Raw genomic sequence first — 19,881 nt, 5'->3', positions numbered from 1 at the left:
TTTGATGATTAACATTAAAAAAATTTTTTTTTCTTAAATTAGAAGTTCTCTAAGAATTCTGAAAAATTTTCAGAATGGTGTTATGAGAAATAAAGCTAGAAAAAAAAAATAAAAATCACTATGAAAAAATTTAAGTTTATAATTTTAATGTTTTAGTTAAAAGAACAAATATCAGAAATTAGTCGAGAGAATGATAAATTAAGAAGAGATAATCTTAAATATCAGAGCGCAGTAAAAAAAGCATTATTTCGTGGATTTATGTCTTTAATTACAGAAGAAAAGATGAAGGTTCCAAAGAGACGGATTACAAAAATTTGTTACACACCTTGTGCTCCTTGTAGTACAATTGCTTCTTCAACGAGCAAGTAAGCTTGATTTACTATTGAATTAATGATAGTGAAGTTAGTTGACAGCTGTTGTTCGTTTTTTATGTATTTAAAAAAAAATTTATCAAAAATATTAAAAAAAGATAAAATAATTTTTAAAGGCAAAAAAGCTTGTAAATAATTACCATTTTTTTTGTAATAATTTTAGTAATAATATTATTTTAGTAAGCCAAGTGTACCTAACCTGAAAGTTACCGAAAGTTTGACCTTCCAAGAGCCCAGACGAGCTCAGTCAAAAAAGTACGTCAACGCTCAACCATCGCTGAGTAAACAAACTTTAAAAAATTCATGTAGCTTTGTTAAAAAAAAAGATTTGAAAATTCCTAAATTGTATTTACCAGTCGACAACATTGGTACTCAAGTTGAGACTGTTTGTCACGGAGGAAATTGTTTTACATCAAGGTATCGTAAAAATGAAGCAGTTAAAGATATTGAGAAGTTTGTGCGTTGTGCGAAAACTTCAAAAGCTCGATGCCATATGCACAAAAATTCTGCAACTGGTTTTAATATTTCACCTGGTAATTTATATTTTTTATTTTAACTATTGACGCGCCAAATTTATTTTTTGAATTTTTAAGTTTTTTAATGATAAAAAAAAAAAATGTTTTTTCATAATTTTTAGCAGGACTTCAAGAATACACTCGTGTAATGGGTTGTAAAAATGTTTTCTCAGCAGTGCCGCGTCGAATAAATTAATTGAAGGATTTTGAGGGTATAAATAAACAAAAAAGTCATTCAATAAAATATAAATATAACTTTATATAATATTCAAAAAAATATCATAAACATTAAAACATTTTCACTCTGTTAAATAATTTTTTTTTTTTTTAACGATCCACTTTCATTCAAGCCGTCATGAATATTTTTATTTATTTAAACATTCAAGACAACGATTGAATTGATTAACAAATTGGCAAGTAACCGCATTAACAGTTCCGTGTCATAATATTTAAGTCAATCGACTTTTCATAAATTTTATTTGTTAAAAAAAAAGTTGCAATTATTCTAATAATAATTTAAAATTTTAAAAATTCTTGCAGTATTAATTTTAAGTGTGAAGCAAAATTTGTATAAAAGCAACAAAATTTTCGTGTTTATATTACTGTAAAAAATTTAATCCGCTTAGTTTTGTAGGCAAAATATACTCTAGTAGAAAGTAAAACAAAGTGTAAAACTGTAATAAGAAAAAATAATGAATGCTGATTTATAATCGATACTCATATCATGTTGCAGCGGTTGATGCAAACGCTGTTGCATAATAATTTGCTTAATTTAATTGATAATTATGTAAATTAATATTTTAAAACAAACACAAGTAACTTGATCCCAAAGACACGGGCCGAGTATTTACGAATGGCTGGATCGATTAATACTCATCCCGTTTTTTTTTTTTTTTATACTTTTTTTTACATCACTAACTTCAATAGTTTAACTTTTATTCTCAACACTAGTTCTCAACACAAGTAATTGATAATTATTTTTTTTTATCAATAACTACCGACTATCATAAATAAATTATGCAAGGAATGTGTTTTTTTCAACTAATTACAATGAATCAGCAGTTAATTACCGGGAATGACTAAAAATAACTGAACAAAAAAAAATCAATTGCACAATTAGTTGCTTACAACTATGTTACGTTTCAAATTCGCAAGATTCATGGCCGTAGAATCTTACAAATAGTTTTTCAATACAACAAAAAAATTAATTTTTATTTTATCGATAAATAAAATCTAATTTAATTAATGTTTATAATATAATAATGTAAGAATGGAATAATATTGTCAGTATAACATTGTACTTATTATCAAATCCGGTCAATTGTACTAGTTTAACAAGAGAAACTTGAGAGCATTATCTTTGGAGGGAGCTCCAAAAATAGTAAAATTTTTTTTTTTTTTTTATATAAAACAACAATAATTATAATAAAAAATGATAATTTTTATTGTCGCTATGTCACGCTTTCAGCAGTTTAATAATTAAACTTTCAAGTTTCTCTCAAACTCTTACATCTATATTAAATTCGCGTAAAGTTTTTAATTAAATAAATTTTTTTTGTGCTATTATTTAATATTAAACTTTCAAAATCTTAATTACGACAATATTGTCTCAATCTTAATAAATAAAAATAATATTTTATATTTTTAGCGAATCAATTGTGGAAATTACCAAGATCTGTCATATTTCATAAATATATAATCATGTCAGTGATTTTATTTTGAGTGAACAAGGTTCAGAAATTCTTCCCGTGTTTTTGGATCATCTCGAAAAACTCCAAGCATGGTTGAAGTCACTGTCTTGCTGTTTATTTTCTGGACTCCTCGCATCACCATACACATATGCCTGAAAAATGAATATCAGATAAATAATCAATGACCAATTATTACATAAAACTCTTTTCAATTCAGTCATTAATAATCTGGTAATTAAGTTACATAATTTACACACTCCCAATCTAAACACTAATTGAAACAAATTAATTTATACCGTGTACCAAAAAGTAAAGCTCAGATAAAAAATTAATAAACACCGATTTATGTAATGGAATAATTCTTATCGATGATTAACGCGATAATGATCTTTGAATAGTTTAATAGATAAAGTTCATTAGTGATAATGTTTGATCAAGAATTACAATAATAAATAAATAAATTATCCTTATAATATAACAATCACATTGACTGATTGAGTGAGAGGTTTTTATTCATACACCAATAGTTGATTTGAAGGACAAAAACCGTTACGTGAACGATTATAATTATCCTGTTTCTACGACTAGCACGCAATAATCATTTTTTAATATCTTATTGAGTTACACTTTATTAGTACAAGGTCTTTACGCTTTTAAAAAACGATATTTTATTATTTACCAATTAGTATGCGAAATTTTTTTTAGCTTTAAGCGCTAAGATCCGGCTTAGTTAAAATAACTATTAGCTGATTAAAAGTTTAAATATATGATACTGAAGTCAGAAGAAATTTGACTATTTTTTTTATTAATAAATTAGATAAGAAAAAAATTTTTATTTGAAATTTTTTTTAATTTCTAAATGTCCAGTTTTTCTATTTAAATTATTTAATCCATGTTTCAATAATGATAATCAATTTATATTTTTCTTGTAAATAATTTTAAAAAAAATTCTTGGAAATTAATAAATTAAAATTTTAATTAAATAAATTAAAATGAAAAAAAAAAAAATTATTTAATGATAATTTTTATAAAAATTAAAACTAAAAAATATTTTTAAAAAATTGCACTTATTTTTGAAGTTAAAAAAAAAAATTTTTTTTTGAACTTTATTTTAATTTAAAATAAAAATACTAACACTCCCTCAACAACGACAGCAACTCCCGCGGGTTCAACAGCTTTAGTAACAGCAATAGCGATCTGTTTTGTTAAGCGCTCCTGTACTTGAAGTCTTCGACTGAAAATTTCGACAATCCTAAAAAAAAAAAAAAAAAAAAAAATTTCATTAAAAAATTTATTTTTAAACAAGTATATATAGAGCAGTTTAGTAAATTTTTAGATAACATAAGATCATGCAAACGGCACGTGATATCGAATGCAATGTGAGCGTGAAAGTAATGTCTTGTAAATCAACCTCTGTATCCACCTTCATAAATAATATTAACATATCTATATGATACGGTTTATATTATTATTTAAATTTATTATTTTCTTGTCACAACCACAAGACGTGTTCAAGGCTCCTATGGTCACTGCAAGCCGCATCATATTGAGTCTTGTGATGAAAGTTGACAGTGGTCTTATTAATTTATGTTTATGAGAAGAAAACTAATTTTATTGTTATAAATATTTATTTCAACGTATTAGATTAAAATTGGATGTAGAATTCTAGATGGATAATATTTTTTTTTTAATAAATAAATTACCTAGCTAATTTACTTAATCCAAGAATTTTCTTGCATGGTAAATATCCAATTGAAACTTTCCCGTAGAATGGTACTAGATGATGTTCGCACATTGAAAACATTTCAATGTCTTTAACGACAACCATTTCGTCATGATCTTCATCGAAAACCGCATCATTTATAATATCTGAAATAAAAATAAAAATTAAAGTAAAAGTCAATTTTTTTATCATAAAAATTATTTCTTGTCTGAAAATTGATCGAATTAATTTAAATAATTTTTATTTAATTCAAGTGAAGCTATTCTTATAATAATAGAGAGAAGATTAATATTCTTTCGTCAAAAAAATAATTGAATTTTTTAATTTAACAAATTTTTTATTTTTTTTTTTCAGTTAAAAAAAAAATATTTGAAAATTAGAATATTTTTAATACTAATCAATTTCTTCATTAAAATTAGTAAAGAATATGTCAATTTATTTTTCTATATCTAACTCAATTGAGCAATATTTAAACTCAGATAATAATTATTCTGCATATTTGAGATCCTTAAAATAATTTTTAATTTAAAACCATACATTATCTAGATAACAAATCAATGGAAATATTTTAAAATAATTAATACGTGATTTATTATGTTATCAATATCGTAATTATTTAAATAATTTAATCTAATATATTCGCTAATTATTCATTCGATTTTTCATGTAAAATAACATTTTTTTTTCAACAAAAAAAGCTCGTGGTATTTTTTTTTTCCATTTACTGAGAAAATAAATTTAGTTATAATGATGAATGCAAGTACTCGCTCGTGATTTAGTCGATATTGACCCACTTTGACGATAATGTAGTAGGTAAGAGACCTGTGGGGTTGTTTTACACTCATATATAGCTATGTTTTAGTATCGTGAGTGGTTGACAGAGTGAATGGACCAGGCAGGGCGATGATAAGTGGATGAATATTGTGGGGGCTGTTCTACGGTCACCATGGCAACCGTAACAACCAACACCTTTATACCAAAACAATCAAAACTATCTAATCATTTTCTATGTCAAGAAAATAAAAATAAAATACCCGTTCTGTAAAAAAAAAAAAAAAAAAAAAAAAAAGGCTCTGAAGTAATTAATTGGACTGTAGGAAAAAAATGTCCTTCAATTGAACTCAAGTAATAGCGGTTAATGCTACTTTATTACTGGAACGAGCAAAGAAGAAAGGAAACGGAAAATAGTAAAAGGAAAAGTAGAAGTAGAAGCAGATTGTCTCAATTGTTAGACTCAAGCTCGGAATAAAATGACAAGTGCAATAAAAGGTATAAAAAGAATAATGGTATAAAGTGGAGAGTGACGTAGTTGGTAGTAGTGATTCTACCACTCACCCTCTTTCTACTTTTCCACCCACATTCCCACACTAATACATTTTTATTTTCTACCGCCCTTGATATTGCCTTTATATTCGAGCTGAACCAGAAATACGGGTAGTGAGTTATCAGTTCTTCTGGCACAAAGCAAGACCAGTTAAGCTTTTGTCTTCACTGGACACCTGTTACTTATCTTATTTTTTTTTATTTCTTCTTTAAGTTCCAGCAAATTATTTCAATACACAGTTAAAAAATTAATTTGATTTGAGAAAATAAGTAATAAGTCGTTGATACTTTTAAAAATAAAAGATACTTTTGTTGTTAATTCTCTTTTATATTATTACAATGATTGTAAAATATTGTACTCAGATCACATGTAATTTTCTTGTCTGAAGAATTAGTTGAATTAATCAAAGAAATTTTTATTTAATCCAAGTAAAGTTTAAATATTGAGATAGATTTTATTTTGTCAAAAAATTATTTTTTAGACAATAATTTTCCTTTTTTTCAGAAAGATTCAAGAAAATAAAATTCTTAAAGATGATATTCTCAGTTCAATAATTATTCTTTTGAATCAAGTTGATACTTTTTTTTTTTTTCTATTTTCAATGTATAAATAAATAAAAAATGTAAGAACGCTACTAGAAGAAGAAATTACTCTTTTTCTCGGCTGAGTGCAATTGTATAAAAAGTAAAAAGCAAAGTACTAGCTTATGTGGAACGCTTTTTTCTTCTTATAGTTTTAGTTTTATTGGGAGGAAGAAAAGTCTTTGAGGAAAAGTTAAGTGAATGAGCGAGGGTGTATAACGAGACTTTTATTTACGAGACCTGAGATTCATGTCACGTGGATCTTTAATTCATTTACTGCTCTTAGAGGTTTTTCTCGACGTCATTAATCATGATGCGATGCTTTTTTTTGTAGTTACTAAAAGTAGATTTTAGTTATATTTTTTTTTTATATTTATGGGTGTTAGTCTTATTCTTTTTATTCTCTTGAATAAAACTCTCACATATTCTCAGATAAAATAAAAAAGCATCACTTCGTATTTTCTTGAAATTTATCCTCGTACACTGGGGAACTGAGCACTGCCGTTAGTCGAATTATTTTAAATCTGATGTAATGCATTATTGATTTTTTCTTCTATTAGTCTAATTTTATGTAAGACGACGGATGATAGAGAAAAATATATTTCTTCTTCTTTTTTTTTTTATATCAGTCCAGATTTAAATGAAGTCTTACCTATTTAAAAATAAATAAAAATGTTGAGTAGAAAATGATAAATTACCTTCGAGACTTTGATCGTAGCCTTTGGTGAAAAACAACATCGCTTTAGCAGCACGCTCCGGCGTTTTCAGAAGTCCTTGTCGATCTGGATCTTCACCTAGTGATCTCAATAAGCGTCTGTAACTTTTCGACATCTCGGGTAATAGTGCTTCTTTTGTTGGAGGACGGTGATCTAGCTCCAAGTCATGATGAAATGTACACTTTTCATGGCCTGAAAAAATATATTCAGTGGGAATTATAATTTTTTTTTTTTTTTTTTTTTTTTGGAGATAGATTATATTACACCGCACATCGACCACAGAATTATAATATTATATGGTGGTTTTTTGTAACGGGTTATTCTAGGTATTTATTATATATATTTAGCGAAGAAATGAGTACATTGATCTTTAAGGTATCAGGTATTGATCTAGTGAAATAGGATAACATTGATCGAGGTGTGAAGCTATAAAATTATTAGTGGTGAGTTGGGAGATTAACATTTTTTTTTTTAAGAACTTTTATCTTTTTACTTGCTAGATTTTTCTGTAAAAGAATTATAAAGTTTTTTTCGCTTAGTTTTTTATCGATAAAAAAAAATGTAAAATTATTTCTTTGAGAATTAAAAAAAAATATATAAAATTTTGATTTATCTAATGTAAAAAAAATTACTATGTTAAGTAGAAAAATTGCAGATGCCAATAAACCGATTTGTGTTATCAATTATTATGACCTTCTTTCAAAAGAATACTTTGTTGGTGATAATAATTTTTAGTATCACATTTTATGCATTACAGAATTATAAATTTAATCTACAAACATAATAGTAACAATTGAAAAATTTACACATAATTTATGTAATAATTTCCAATTTTTTTTCTTGGCTTTTTTTAAAAAAAATTAACTTGACTCAAGTGGAAAATTCTTCAACGAAGAAAATTATTTTAAAGTGCTTTATTGAAAAAAAACAAATCTGAAAGTAAAGAAAATTTTTTTTAATCAAATTAATTTTTTTTTCCGTACTTAAATCGCTAAATAGTTATAACAATCGCAGCGTTTATTTGAAAACTATTGAATAAAAATAATAATCATAAGTAAATATAAATCTGATCAAATAGTTTTCTGATAACTCAAGCCTGTAATTATCTGACTCATTAATTTTTAATAATATGACTTAAAAATTGCGTGTTATGTGATCACGATTTTAATTTTCTTTATATAATTGTTAGTCACTTAAATATAAACAAATACGCAATTAATTTAATGTCTGAACTAAATAATTAGTTATATTATTAAGGTATATTTTATTTTAAGAGTAAATGAAATATTTTAGCCCTTTTCTTCCTTGGTAACTTATTTCTTCTTATCATAAATCTGAGCCCAAAAAAAAATATCTCCGCCCGAAATAATAACTCTCACCGGTAATTCGTAAATCTACAGTTATATATTCTTTGTCATGTTTTCGTAACTGTAATTTCACCTTCTTTCTCACGATTTTATCATTTTTTCGAGTTAATTGTAGGGCCTAAATTATGATGATATTAACCCAGTTGTTAAAAAAAAAAAAAAACTATCAAGTGACTTGAAAGAAAGCTTTTGATACAATTAACTACAATAATTTTTAAAACTCTTTGTTGGTGAATTTAGGATTTATACCTGGAGTTTTTGAGGTCCTGGGAGTTCTCGGTGTTCCTGGTACTTCCAAATCAGTTTCGTCAACATTTTCACTCCATGTTACATTTCTCAGCGGTCCTGGTTTTTTACAATTCTTGGTAATACTTTCTTCTTCAACGAATGTACTTGATCCATTCATTTTTATTTTTATAATTATTTCCAAGATATATATTAATAAATTACAAAAATATTCAATTTGTTAAAGTACTTCGTTGTGTCACTTGAATCGATGCACAGTGAGTAAAAAAATTATTTCTTCTTCTTTAAAATTTTTAAAAAATATTTTTCAACACTTGTGTCTTAGATGGGAAGTAATAATAATTTACTCACAAGCTTAACTATTGAAAATCAATCACAATAAAAATAAACAAATTGATATAAATTCATCTCAATTGAAATTTAAGTTAATATTTATCGCTGGCGTTTAAAAAAAAACCATTTATATTTTTTTTTTTAAGGCTTTTATTTTACATTTATAGAAAATAATTATTTGATAACTGATTTTTATTTAGAAGAGTGAATTTTATTATTTATATTCAAGTGACTGAGTAGCGCGAAGTCGCTCGGAAGAGTGACGCCGTGCGACTGATGTCACTGAATCTGAGTAGAGGCTGAGGCAAAGGCTATGAGTATTGGATAGTGTTAAAAGTTACTAAGTTACCAAGTCACCAAGACCAAGTCCCGCTCTCTGATCCTGGGAAAGCTAAACTATTGCAGTTGATACGGTAATAATGATTATTACTTGCGGTACATATTTTATTTCAATTCTATATTAAATTACTTTGAAAAAAAAAAAAAAAAAAAAAAAAATTCTTCAAAAATTGTTTTTATTTTAAATTGATAAATAAATAAAAATTTTATTATTTTATTTTTATCATTGAGAACATCATAGATAGTATGGATCAGGACATTGAACTTGCTACAGAAAACAACCCGCCGATAAAATACTCTCAAAAAAAAAACCGCTAGAGACTAAAAAAAATCCTAAAAAAATAACAATTGATAACATTCTGATCCGTGTTCAATTAGTGACCCGTCAATCTGTTAATCAAATAATTAACAGCAAGAAGAAATAAATAAATTATTAAAAAATTTTAAAGAAGGACTTAACCACATGAAAAAAAAAATAATTTGAATCAAGTAAATAATTTTGAAGAACTTAATCTTCTTGATTTGGATATAAAAATTCTTAAGTTAAGAAATTTTTGGTAATTATTTAAAAATGGGGTCCACCAATTTAATTTTTATTTTTTTGAACGAAATTTCTTTTTGAAAATTTAGATATATATTTTTTTTTTAAATAAAAAAAAAGATCAATTAAAAAAATTTATTATCACAATCTCTTGATTCAATTTAATTTTTTTTTCTGTGACTAATCTAAAATTTTTTCTTCTAAAAAATTGAAGATATTCATAATAATCTTCAACAGCAAACAATTGTATTTTTCTCATCGATAATTAAAAACAACATAGTAATAATGAGAAAATACGATAGACAATATCCTTTATCCTGATTCAACGATCGACGTCATGGAAAGTGTATTGAGAGAGTATTGGGTGTCACGTTCATTAAATTAAAAGCCAGTTATCGGCGAACTGTATCACGCCAAAAGTTCATGAACTGTACAATAGCTTTTGATAATACAACCCAACTTGCTATCGATCGCTTTTAAATTAGCCAAGTAACAAAATTTATTGTCAGAGTAGAAAAATGATGTAAGTAATAAATCATAAAGAGTAATAAAACAATTCTCATCCAATTTCGTTTTGAAGCTCAACTAGTTGAATAATCTGGAGTCTAGTAATCCTTGAGATGCGATACTGCAATTCCATACAAATCATTGGCATGTACTCTTATTTGCGTGATTATTCATCGGCATTTTAAAAATGCATGCAGTGTCTTTAACACTTTTTATTAAACGTTCTTCTGTCTAGTCCTTGAGACGTTAACTTATTAATCTAGTTTGTACTTTATTTCATCATGAAGGTGATCTTTTTTTAACAATATATATATATATATATATATATATATATATATATATATATATATATATATATATATTTTTACAAGAATTTCATTTTTAATAAATTTACAATTTTTTTAAGCGTGATTTTAATTAATCGCTCTTCATAGATCACATCCTCACGGAATTAATCACAACTTGTACTCGTGTACGTCTGAATATACATGAGTAAAATATATTGTGACGAGAAAGTTTATAATGCCATTATAATTGCTCATTCAATTGTGAATATGTCATTAGCTTGTTTAATGAAACGTTAATTAATAGTTTTTTAATTTAGTTTTATATTAATAGCTGACAGCGCTTTGTTATATTATTAATTTTCTTTTTTATTTTTAAAATACTTAACTTTAAAATAAAATTGTACAATTTTAAAATTATTATTATGTAAAAAAAAAAAAAATTAATACTGACCTGTATTAACTTTATCAACACACAGACAGGATTTCTGTCCATTAACTTTACTTCCTTTATCATTTTCTTTTTCTCCGTTCGCGAGGTTGACGGAAATTCCCGTATCACTTTTCACACCGTTCATAATTTAACTTTAATTTTACACTCTTCTGACTTTAAATAAATTTATAAAATCAAATTCACCTTTTCACAATTTTTTTTAAATTTTATTAAATTAAAATCCACGATAGCTAAAATAAAATAAATTAATTATTATAGTTAATATGAAGCATTTGAAATAACAATGGGAATATCAAACAAAAAGAATGCTAATGTAAAGAGTGTCAAGATTTAAGTAAACGTTGGTCTTTATATAGTTGAAGTTGACGACTAAAATGTCCCCACCAATATTTATTCTCGACAAACGGTCTGACAGGTATTTTCTCACTACTCGACATTGTCTTTTACGATCTTCCGTTTTTTTCGTTCTCTGTAGAAACATTAAAAAAAATTGTTTTAATTGTGTTCTTATTTAATGTTTTTATAATAAGCAAAAAACCCTTCAACTTTATGTAAAAAATATATCAATAAGTTTCATTTAAATATAAAAAAAAATTATACCAAATTCCGAGTGATTTTTTAAACCTGTAATAAATATTAATTGATTTATTAAATAGAAGTTAATAAATTTAGGTGTAAATAATAATTATTCTTACGCGTTCAATCGGAAGGATATTTAAACAAGGTAGCTGAACGATCGTGAACTTGAGCCAATTAAATTACACTCCTTTCACTGGAGCGTATTTGAGATGGATATAGTTATCCGAAATTGTTTCGAGTTACAAAGTCGGCGGTCTAACAGACAAAAACGTCCTCTGTATTGGGATTATTTGGAACTGGGTCAGTTATCTATTACAATCGTTTACATGTTCTTGACGAAATTACAGTGGAGGTCATGATTGAGTTGCAAGGACACCCAAGTGCCAGGATTGTATGTAACTTCAGTTTAGTACCTTTCAAATTGATGACGCAAACCAGGCGGGGTTTTCCTCATACACTTCCTACACTTCGTGACTATTTTTTTTTCTTTTTGTTTTAGGTGTAAGATTCGTTATTCCCAGGTGGGGAAATTTCATGACGTCTTCGTGATAGAGGTTTTGAAGAAAGAAAAAAAAAATTCAATAACAGTTGTGTCGTTGAATTGACTATAATTTGAATCACAAATTGCTACGCTGAAATCAATTGAATTTAATATTTGGTAGAAAAATTTTTATTGGTACTAAAATTCTGGAAAATAGTAAATTTATATAACAAAAGTAATTAATGTAAAAAGCCTTGGGGCACTTTATCGATAATTACTTTCAATCTATTAAAATATTTAATATTTAAATTATTATAAATTACCGCAGGTTATTCTGAGATTTATCCACTTGGGTATTTATACATTAAAATATAATAATAGATGGAATAAAAACTATTTATATTGTCACAGATAAATAATAAATAGTTAAGTATCGAAGAAATAGTTTTAAATGCTGAAATTTTATTGATAAAATATAAGTATTATCATAACATTATTTTAGTATTTTATGATAACATAAAAAATTAGTATCAATAGCTATATATATATATTCAAAACTTTTTATAAATTTAAATAATAAAAAGTAGTAAAGAGTTTAAGTAAATTTTAAGTAAAAAAAGAATTATTTTTAAGATATAAAAATTTTCGCTTTTTAACTTTACTCTGCTTTAATTATTTCAAATTTAACTCCATTGTTATTCAGCTGCTCAATCATTGACGTATTGGCGAATGCAGCACCGGGAGGAAGAACTCCGCCACTGAATTATTATTAATTGTTTTATAATTAATTGTAATTGATGGTTAAATAATTCAAGTTATATTACATACTTATCAGGAAGTTTATCAGCTTCACGAAGAACGGTGAGCGCCGAGATCATCAGCATGGTGCAAGTAGCTCCATACCCAGGATTAGTACCGGAGACCTTTGCAATGACTTCTTTATTTGGAGGCTCAGTGTGCTTGTCCGTTGGTTCAGTAAGTTTATCCTTCCAACCTTTTGCTTTTAATGTAATTGAAAAATAGGTTTTTTCCATGGCTTCAGGTGATGGTCCTTCATGACTAGCTAAGCCTCCAGAGAAAAATTTCGGATACTACAACAAACATATAACATTACTTATTGCCAATAATTCATTTTTAAATTTACTAGAAAATTTAGATTTATAATTTATAGACCTTGAGAAGTAAACTGCGTCCACATTTACATTTAGTCATCAATGAAAAAAGTCCTCCAATACATGCGACTGATATTACAGCCCAAATAGAACTATAGGAAAAAAGTTTTTTATGTAATCGATATTATTATGAGAATATCATTCTTACCGATAGTCAATTTATTATAATAAGTATTTAGGCTGCATTCGAAAATGCTCTTTTAATTAAGAACTTAGATTAAGAAGAAATATATCTCGGATTATAAATAATAAAATAATATACCTGAGTATCATATAAGTTTGCACTTGCACTGGTCTAATTTTATTTTTTTCATAAAGATATCGTTGAGATCTATAAGCAACTGAACGATCAGAACCAGGAAAAGGTAAAGACCATCCTCGAGATATTTCAGAACGGTGTAAAATTCCCCTGAAAATAATTTTTAATCAGCTATTCGTTCATAAATTTACAATAATTATTAGGACAGTATATTTTATATATTACCTTGGATGTAATTTAGGTTTAAATGAAGGTAGTTTATTAGGAAAAAGCTTACTACGCAATTCACGTAACTCATCAGCATGTGCTAGTCCATAAACAGCTGACTCCCAGGTCCCGTAATGAAGAACAGCTCCTTTAAAATTTCCATCCACTTTAGATTTTAAATAAGTTTCAACGCTGTTTACTTCCCCGCCAAATTTTTGCTGGACAAAAATAATTCCGAGGTCGCATGGAATGCTATCAAATCCACACGCGCTTATTACGTAAACTCCTGCTTCCTGTGCTGCTTTGCTGTGCTCAACTTGCATTTTTTCCATGAACTATTAATAGATACAAAATAAAGTTCCATTACAATTTAAAGCATCTCTAAACAAGTTGCAATAATAATAATTGATATTTTAAATCAGCATACATACTTGAGGCTCACCACTGACATCAACATGATGAGTACCAGCTGCGATGCAAGCTTTTATAACCGGCTCTCCATAAAACCTGTACGGACCGCAACAATTCACGACTACTTTACACTTTTCAGCCATTTTCTTTAATGACTCTTCATCTTTCACGTCAGCAATTATTACAGAAATATTTTCTGTAATCAAATTTATATTTATTAGTAAATTAAATTTAAATTAATTCATAAAAGTCTTTACCTTCTTCTGGAGCAAATTTTTTCAGCACAGCATTCAATCGTTCTTTATTTCGACCAGCGATTCCCCAGGAAAAAGGTTTAGCTTTGGACAATCTTGCAGCTTCCTTGACAGTATAATTCCCAGTAAATCCTGTAGCGCCAAAAATAATGACATCCAGACGATTCTCAGCCATTTTACTAAAATAAATCAAAAATAATTAACCAAGTGATGAAAATATACTAACCGGCCTATTCAGACTCCCTGATTAAAAATATTGATTGAAAAGTATTGGGAATCAGTCACCCTATGTGAACTGTATATCTATATATACATGAAAAAGAATTGAAATTATTCAAAAGTATTCTAATTTCATCATTTTCAATCCTTTTCAATCAATATTTTTAACCAGGGCTGATTTCAATCTTGATATTTTGCATTCTTAAATGCATGCTCCAAAGCACTTAATTTTTTTTTTATAGTTTATTGTTTTATTTGTCTACCTTTGATTCACAGTAATTCTATAAGACCAAAGTTCAGCGTTATTTAAATAAACAATTTAACTACTTATTACGTATCTCTGGTTTGTGAGTTCGATAAGCGATTAATAAATTTTACATATCAAAAATGATAGCAGTAAACAATTTTATTTGTTTTTTTTTTTTTATCAAATAAAAGAATTTTTTTTTACTTACAGTTTTGTAATAATTAAAATAACTCCCTTGAAACGATTCAAAATTTAAAGCCGCAAATATACGATGTAGAATCTTAACAATTGTCAAAACACAATATTATTATTGTTATTACTCTGCTCACACCTATCGCATTGTCGATACTGAAGATTTAAGAAAGGAGTTTTGAAAGAGGGCGCTGATTTAGAAATTTGAATTTAGCGCGCTTGCGCCGGAAGAACCGCGGTGGCGGCGCGCGCAAGCTTTTAACGGAAAGTGCTAGACTCTGAGATGAAATGCGCATTATTTTATGTCGATTCACTGAGTCAAGATGTCCGCTCTTACTTTTACGCAAAATTAATCATTTATTTAGCAAAATTATCCCTAATAGTTAGTCAAATATATTTATTGAGTAGGATTTAGCGCTTAGATAAATAAATATTGATAAATAAAACGTTTTATCTCGATAATTTGATAAAATTATTAAAAGTCGGGTCGGTTGTACAGTATCGCGACATGATAGGTATAGATGCATAGCGTTGGTGTTGAATTTCGGGAACTGACAGGCAGATCATCGTGTTTAAAGACTTTTTATAATTATTGATTCTAAATAATTATTGAAAATCAAGTTTTATTTAAATTAACCGGTCGAAATTAATATTTTTTATGAACATTTTATTTCATACGTAAAAAAGTCACAATAAATGGCGGATCTTTGCAAATAAGATACTTGAAGCGGAATTAAAATTAAATTACGCGACATCGGAATATTTTAGTAATTTTTTTATCGAAAAAAATTAAAAAAAAAAAAAAATTTGCCATGCAGAAAAATTTTTAAATTTTGAGTGCAATTTTTTAAAAATATTTTTTTTCTTATAATTTTTATCTATTTCATAAATCAAAAATTGTCCAATGTCTGCTAATTTTAGTATCATTAAATCGATTATGAGACTTTCACATAATACTAAAGTTAGCCGACGTTTTTAATTTTTTGATTTTTTTTTTATAATCAAATTGGAACAAAAAAAAATTTTTTAAAAATTTCACTGACAGTTTTTAAAATTTTTTACAAATGAAATTTTTTTTTTCCTTTTTTTTTGTAATCATTTTATCATTGTTCATGATAAATTATTTAATGTTGACATTAATTTAAATAATTCTTCTGGTTCAGGAATAGATAATTTTTTTATTCGTGTTAAATGGTAATTTCGGTTCAGTGGTGGTGTAAATAATTTTCAAAATTAGTAAAATCGGGAGTGTTATTTATGTGAGTCTAGTTGTGAGATTAGAAATTTAGAAATAAAATATTTATACTGATTTTGATGGTGATATACTAGGTATAATATTTTATCTATTTACTAAAATTAATTGCGTTAAATTTAAAAATAATTTTTTTTTTTTACTTTAATTACAGCAAATATGGGGGATCAATGGTTGGTGAACATGCTGTTCCAGATTTAGCTGAATCAAAAAGCAACTTATTGGTCAACAATGGTGAGTCAATAAAAAAAAATTTTTTACTGAATATTCATGTTGAAATGATTTCATTTTTTTTATGAAAATTTGATCATTATTTTCACCAGTGTCGATTATAATAAAAAAAAAAAGATATTGAATACTGAAGATAAATTTTGCTCTACAGTTTGAATTATTACTAAAAATAAGTTTTAAACTAAATAATTCAATAACGATAATTTTTTTTGTTTATTAAATTAATTTTATTAATATCATTCAGAAATATTTATTATTGGTCGTAATTATACGTAAATTTCGATAGTATTAATGAACACATTTCAACTTGTTGATTATTTATCACAAAATTTTAATTTGAAAATTACGACAATTCACAATTTTATAGAATTTAATCAAAAAATTTTGCTTATATTTAAATTATTGAAAAAAATTGTTTGATTTTAGTCAATGAATTTTTTTAAATTCACAATAATATTCACAAATAAATAAATAAATTCACTATAAATTGACACTAGATAAATTTATCTATTACAGTATTTTTAAATAGAAAAGACGTACATTTTCAAATATTAAGAGCTAAAATATTTATCGATTTCTACATACATAATAATTATCAATTAATTAACATTTGAATAATTTATTTCAATAATTAGTTAACCTTGACACTTGTGGAATTTTTATCTACTTTTATTTATTTATTAATAAATAGTTGATCATATTTATAAGTAAGTGTATTTAACATTATCTGCGATGATAACATGACTATAGAGCAGTTTATTTATTGATATGAGCACCATTAACTCGTATCACAGTTAATCACTGGTTATTTCTTGACATTCGCAGTTATTTGGTTTGTTTATGACAATATAACAATCTTCCATCGGTATTTATTTTTTGTCATCAGCTCAGACTCGTTGTCGCTTTATTTTTCGTCCGGAAGATATTTATTTGTTAATTAACTATCTATTTTTATTGTGATTTAATTATCCCTTGAGCAATGTATAAAAGAAACCTGTTGGTGCTAACTTGCAACATTTTATCTAGTGGAATGTTTGTTTTATATTTATCATTGTTTGATCGCCGGTAATTCTGTTGGTTTCAATTTCTGCTCTTGCTGGTATCTGCAATTGTTAATTAATCATTAAGTTACTTAAAATATTAGTATTTTGATAGCTAAATTGTTTTATTGATATAAATAGAGAGGATCGCTTGTTGTGGGGATTTAACTATTTAAAGCCACGTTAAACGTTTATAAACAGACTAACGTCAAGGTTAAAGGTCAATTTCGACATTATGTCTACAATCGCGATACAGGAAGTTTGTTTTTATTTTATTTTATTTAAATAATTTATCATTAAAAAATATTCATTAAATAGGTATTTAATTAAAAAAAAAAAAATAATAATAATAAAAATAAAACATCTTCAGTTTTAATTCAGAAAATTAAGGACATACAGACAAAACTTTTTAAATTAATAATTTTTAATTCTACTCTTTACAATTATTTACAACAAAAACATAAACATTCAATAAACTAAGTTTATTCAAAATAGTATTCAGAAAAGTTTTGTATTTATATCAATATAATTTTTTTTTAGTTGAAAATTTTTTTTTAACTATAAAAAAAAATATACTTACTTGATAGCTCTAGTGACTTGGTAAAGCGCGGTAAAAGCCACGAAAAGATTAACACTGAATAAACTCCAATTTTTGGGTGTGATAGCCAATGAATACCGGGTCCATATCATTCCCGTAACTCCAAGAGCACCTGATTGACTAATTGATATTTTATCTGCCGGTCGTTGCAAATCTCCAAGACCTGCTATTACCAAGCCCTGTAAAAACGGCAGTCATTTAAATAAAGAAAATATCTTTATTCAAAATCATCACACTTGTCATTGAGTAATTTAAATACGTGATAAATGCAAAGAAAAGTAGGCCAAAATGACGTGCAAGATTAATTTTATTCTTTCGCAATAAAACTTATAAATTTAACAATAACATAAATAAAATAAATTTACCCATTTAAATGCTGGCGCCCAGAAAAATATCGTCTGCGGACCTGAAAAATACTCAATCGATAACACACGTGTACGATATGTTTGTGCTAGAAAATTTTAACTATTTTTGCAGGAAAATATTCTCTAAAAAAAATTATAAAAAAAAAATTAAATTTAGAAAAGATTGGATGCAAATGTCAGAATAGAGGAACTGAAATGACGTCAGCCTTGACCTAATTGGCAAGGTTTCGCATAACGATAACACGAACACTTGCATAAAATGCGGGCAAAAAAATCTTTAAATCTCTGGAATTTAAATCTTTATCTTATTTTTTTGGAGTGACGTCAGTTCTGAGGATACTCATGCGGTTATGGAGATAGATGATATTAGTTACGCGGTTTATTGACCACTTACCAGCTGGATGATTCCACAGAGGCTGTAATTTTTCGGGTATGAATTTCCCGATGGCCTTCATTGAGTTTTTATACACCAGGGAAGTCATTATGCTCTGTGTCTGAAATAGTTTATATTTTTAATTTTGACAATACGTAACAAACAGAGTTATCACGTGTCCTTGGAACCTCGTGTACTACTGTATTTACTCAAGTCTTGGAGTTTATTGTATCGTAAACTGATATCCACGCGAGGATGTTACTTACTTATTGTTTGGTTGTACGCAACTGTATATGAGCAGAGTGAACTAAACTGTGACTGGCTATGACTACACAACAGACGATACGCGTTTGGTTTCTTCTTCCTTCCTCTTCTAAGGCTGTACTATTTGCTCCTACTTTTCACCCGCATCACTACGTGTTATATATGTTAAATTGTGCATTGCATTATGCCACGATAGTCGTTAGTACGAATCCCCACTTTTTTTAAAAATATTTTATCATCAGCATTAACTTTATATCATTCGGGATTATATATTAGCGATTCAGTTGGTTGTTACTTTTTTATTAGAAGGCAGTAAATACGTAGATTTTTTATTTTTATTACTGGGTATTTTGTATGACAAAAAAATAGCAGACATCTGATTTTTTTTCTTTTTTTAACAAATGAATTAGTAGAAAAAAAAAAATTAAGTAGAAAATTTTAATTATTCTTTTATCTTACTTTACGTAAATTTTTAGTGATTGTTTAATTTTTTGGTATAAAAATTTTGAAAAATTCATTTTAGAGCTTTTAATGTTTACAAAATTTTTTTTTCAAACAATTAATTTTTTTAATTGAAAAACTGATATTTTTTAACATTAAAAAAAAAATATTTGATTGTTAAATAAAAATATTTTAATGTGAATTTTTTTCAGTTTTAAAAAAAAAATTTTTTTTTTATACAATAAAATTTTTTGTAAATTTAAAACTTAAATTAATCAAAGAATTATTCAATTTATTGGTTTTT

General features: G+C 26.5%; 4 protein-coding genes and 1 long non-coding RNA gene across 9 annotated transcripts in view; 2 read left to right on the top strand and 3 right to left on the bottom strand.

The window, feature by feature from the left end:
* Positions 1-216: 216 nt before the first annotated feature.
* Positions 217-1,794, top strand: LOC141524759 (uncharacterized). 2 transcript variants are annotated; one of them, XM_074238797.1, is made up of 3 exons: positions 217-365; positions 552-904; positions 1,012-1,794. In XM_074238797.1, the coding sequence occupies exons 1-3, from the start codon at positions 259-261 to the stop codon at positions 1,080-1,082; spliced, it is 531 nt and encodes a 176-aa protein (XP_074094898.1). In that variant the 5' UTR covers positions 217-258; the 3' UTR covers positions 1,083-1,794. The 2 variants fall into 2 exon arrangements, with proteins under 2 accessions (XP_074094898.1, XP_074094897.1); XM_074238796.1 differs by having other exon boundaries at positions 1,009-1,794.
* Positions 1,126-11,263, bottom strand: LOC141524757 (GTP cyclohydrolase 1-like). 2 transcript variants are annotated; one of them, XM_074238795.1, is made up of 5 exons: positions 10,993-11,263; positions 6,904-7,113; positions 4,281-4,446; positions 3,713-3,829; positions 1,126-2,729 (listed from the first exon to the last, which is right to left on the bottom strand). In XM_074238795.1, the coding sequence occupies exons 1-5, from the start codon at positions 11,114-11,116 to the stop codon at positions 2,600-2,602; spliced, it is 747 nt and encodes a 248-aa protein (XP_074094896.1). In that variant the 5' UTR covers positions 11,117-11,263; the 3' UTR covers positions 1,126-2,599. The 2 variants fall into 2 exon arrangements, with proteins under 2 accessions (XP_074094896.1, XP_074094895.1); XM_074238794.1 differs by lacking the exon at positions 10,993-11,263 and adding an exon at positions 8,538-9,145.
* Positions 11,264-12,494: 1,231 nt separating this feature from the next.
* LOC141524743 (saccharopine dehydrogenase-like oxidoreductase) lies at positions 12,495-15,157 on the bottom strand. The gene is made up of 8 exons (XM_074238777.1): positions 15,030-15,157; positions 14,359-14,534; positions 14,122-14,297; positions 13,709-14,025; positions 13,487-13,633; positions 13,226-13,316; positions 12,881-13,143; positions 12,495-12,810 (listed from the first exon to the last, which is right to left on the bottom strand). The coding sequence occupies exons 2-8, from the start codon at positions 14,528-14,530 to the stop codon at positions 12,711-12,713; spliced, it is 1,266 nt and encodes a 421-aa protein (XP_074094878.1). The 5' UTR covers positions 14,531-14,534; positions 15,030-15,157; the 3' UTR covers positions 12,495-12,710.
* Positions 15,158-15,997: 840 nt separating this feature from the next.
* Positions 15,998-19,881, top strand: part of LOC141524700 (uncharacterized) — a 179,642-nt gene continuing 175,758 nt past the window's right edge. Inside the window, exons 1-2 of one of the 2 annotated variants that reach the window (XR_012478746.1) lie at positions 15,998-16,342; positions 16,420-16,499. This is a non-coding gene — a long non-coding RNA (uncharacterized LOC141524700). The remainder of the gene's footprint in view (positions 16,343-16,419; positions 16,500-19,881) is intronic. The other variant, XR_012478745.1, reaches the window with a different exon arrangement.
* On the bottom strand, positions 17,100-19,290 carry LOC141524721 (uncharacterized). 2 transcript variants are annotated; one of them, XM_074238731.1, is made up of 5 exons: positions 19,139-19,290; positions 18,894-18,993; positions 18,500-18,540; positions 18,117-18,313; positions 17,100-17,599 (listed from the first exon to the last, which is right to left on the bottom strand). In XM_074238731.1, exons 2-5 carry the CDS (start codon positions 18,979-18,981, stop codon positions 17,545-17,547), a joined length of 381 nt encoding a protein of 126 aa, XP_074094832.1. In that variant the 5' UTR covers positions 18,982-18,993; positions 19,139-19,290; the 3' UTR covers positions 17,100-17,544. The 2 variants fall into 2 exon arrangements, with proteins under 2 accessions (XP_074094832.1, XP_074094833.1); XM_074238732.1 differs by lacking the exon at positions 19,139-19,290 and having other exon boundaries at positions 18,894-19,132.

Source organism: Cotesia typhae, unplaced genomic scaffold (assembly GCF_013202065.1).
Source record: "Cotesia typhae breed Kobodo isofemale line unplaced genomic scaffold, CoteBio_Ctyphae contig_23, whole genome shotgun sequence".
NCBI lineage: Eukaryota > Metazoa > Arthropoda > Insecta > Hymenoptera > Braconidae > Cotesia > Cotesia typhae.
This window is presented reverse-complemented; position numbering and strand designations above follow the sequence as displayed.

Coding starts and splice junctions, on each gene's coding strand:
- LOC141524759 (XM_074238796.1), top strand. CDS start 259: ATGTCTTTAATTACAGAAGAAAAGATGAAGGTTCCAAAGAGACGGATT. Junction 366..551: donor ATTGCTTCTTCAACGAGCAA/GTAAGCTTGATT, acceptor ATATTATTTTAG/TAAGCCAAGTGTACCTAACC. Junction 905..1,008: donor TGGTTTTAATATTTCACCTG/GTAATTTATATT, acceptor CATAATTTTTAG/CAGGACTTCAAGAATACACT.
- LOC141524743 (XM_074238777.1), bottom strand. CDS start 14,530: ATGGCTGAGAATCGTCTGGATGTCATTATTTTTGGCGCTACAGGATTT. Junction 14,298..14,358: donor AAAATTTGCTCCAGAAGAAG/GTAAAGACTTTT, acceptor ATTTGATTACAG/AAAATATTTCTGTAATAATT. Junction 13,317..13,486: donor CAAACTTATATGATACTCAG/GTATATTATTTT, acceptor TTTTTCCTATAG/TTCTATTTGGGCTGTAATAT.
- LOC141524757 (XM_074238794.1), bottom strand. CDS start 8,694: ATGAATGGATCAAGTACATTCGTTGAAGAAGAAAGTATTACCAAGAAT. Junction 3,830..4,280: donor GGATTAAGTAAATTAGCTAG/GTAATTTATTTA, acceptor TTTTTTTTTTAG/GATTGTCGAAATTTTCAGTC. Junction 2,730..3,712: donor GCTGTCGTTGTTGAGGGAGT/GTTAGTATTTTT, acceptor TTCATTTTTCAG/GCATATGTGTATGGTGATGC.
- LOC141524721 (XM_074238731.1), bottom strand. CDS start 18,981: ATGACTTCCCTGGTGTATAAAAACTCAATGAAGGCCATCGGGAAATTC. Junction 18,541..18,893: donor TCTGTGGAATCATCCAGCTG/GTAAGTGGTCAA, acceptor AGTATTTTTCAG/GTCCGCAGACGATATTTTTC. Junction 18,314..18,499: donor GGGCGCCAGCATTTAAATGG/GTAAATTTATTT, acceptor CCGTTTTTACAG/GGCTTGGTAATAGCAGGTCT.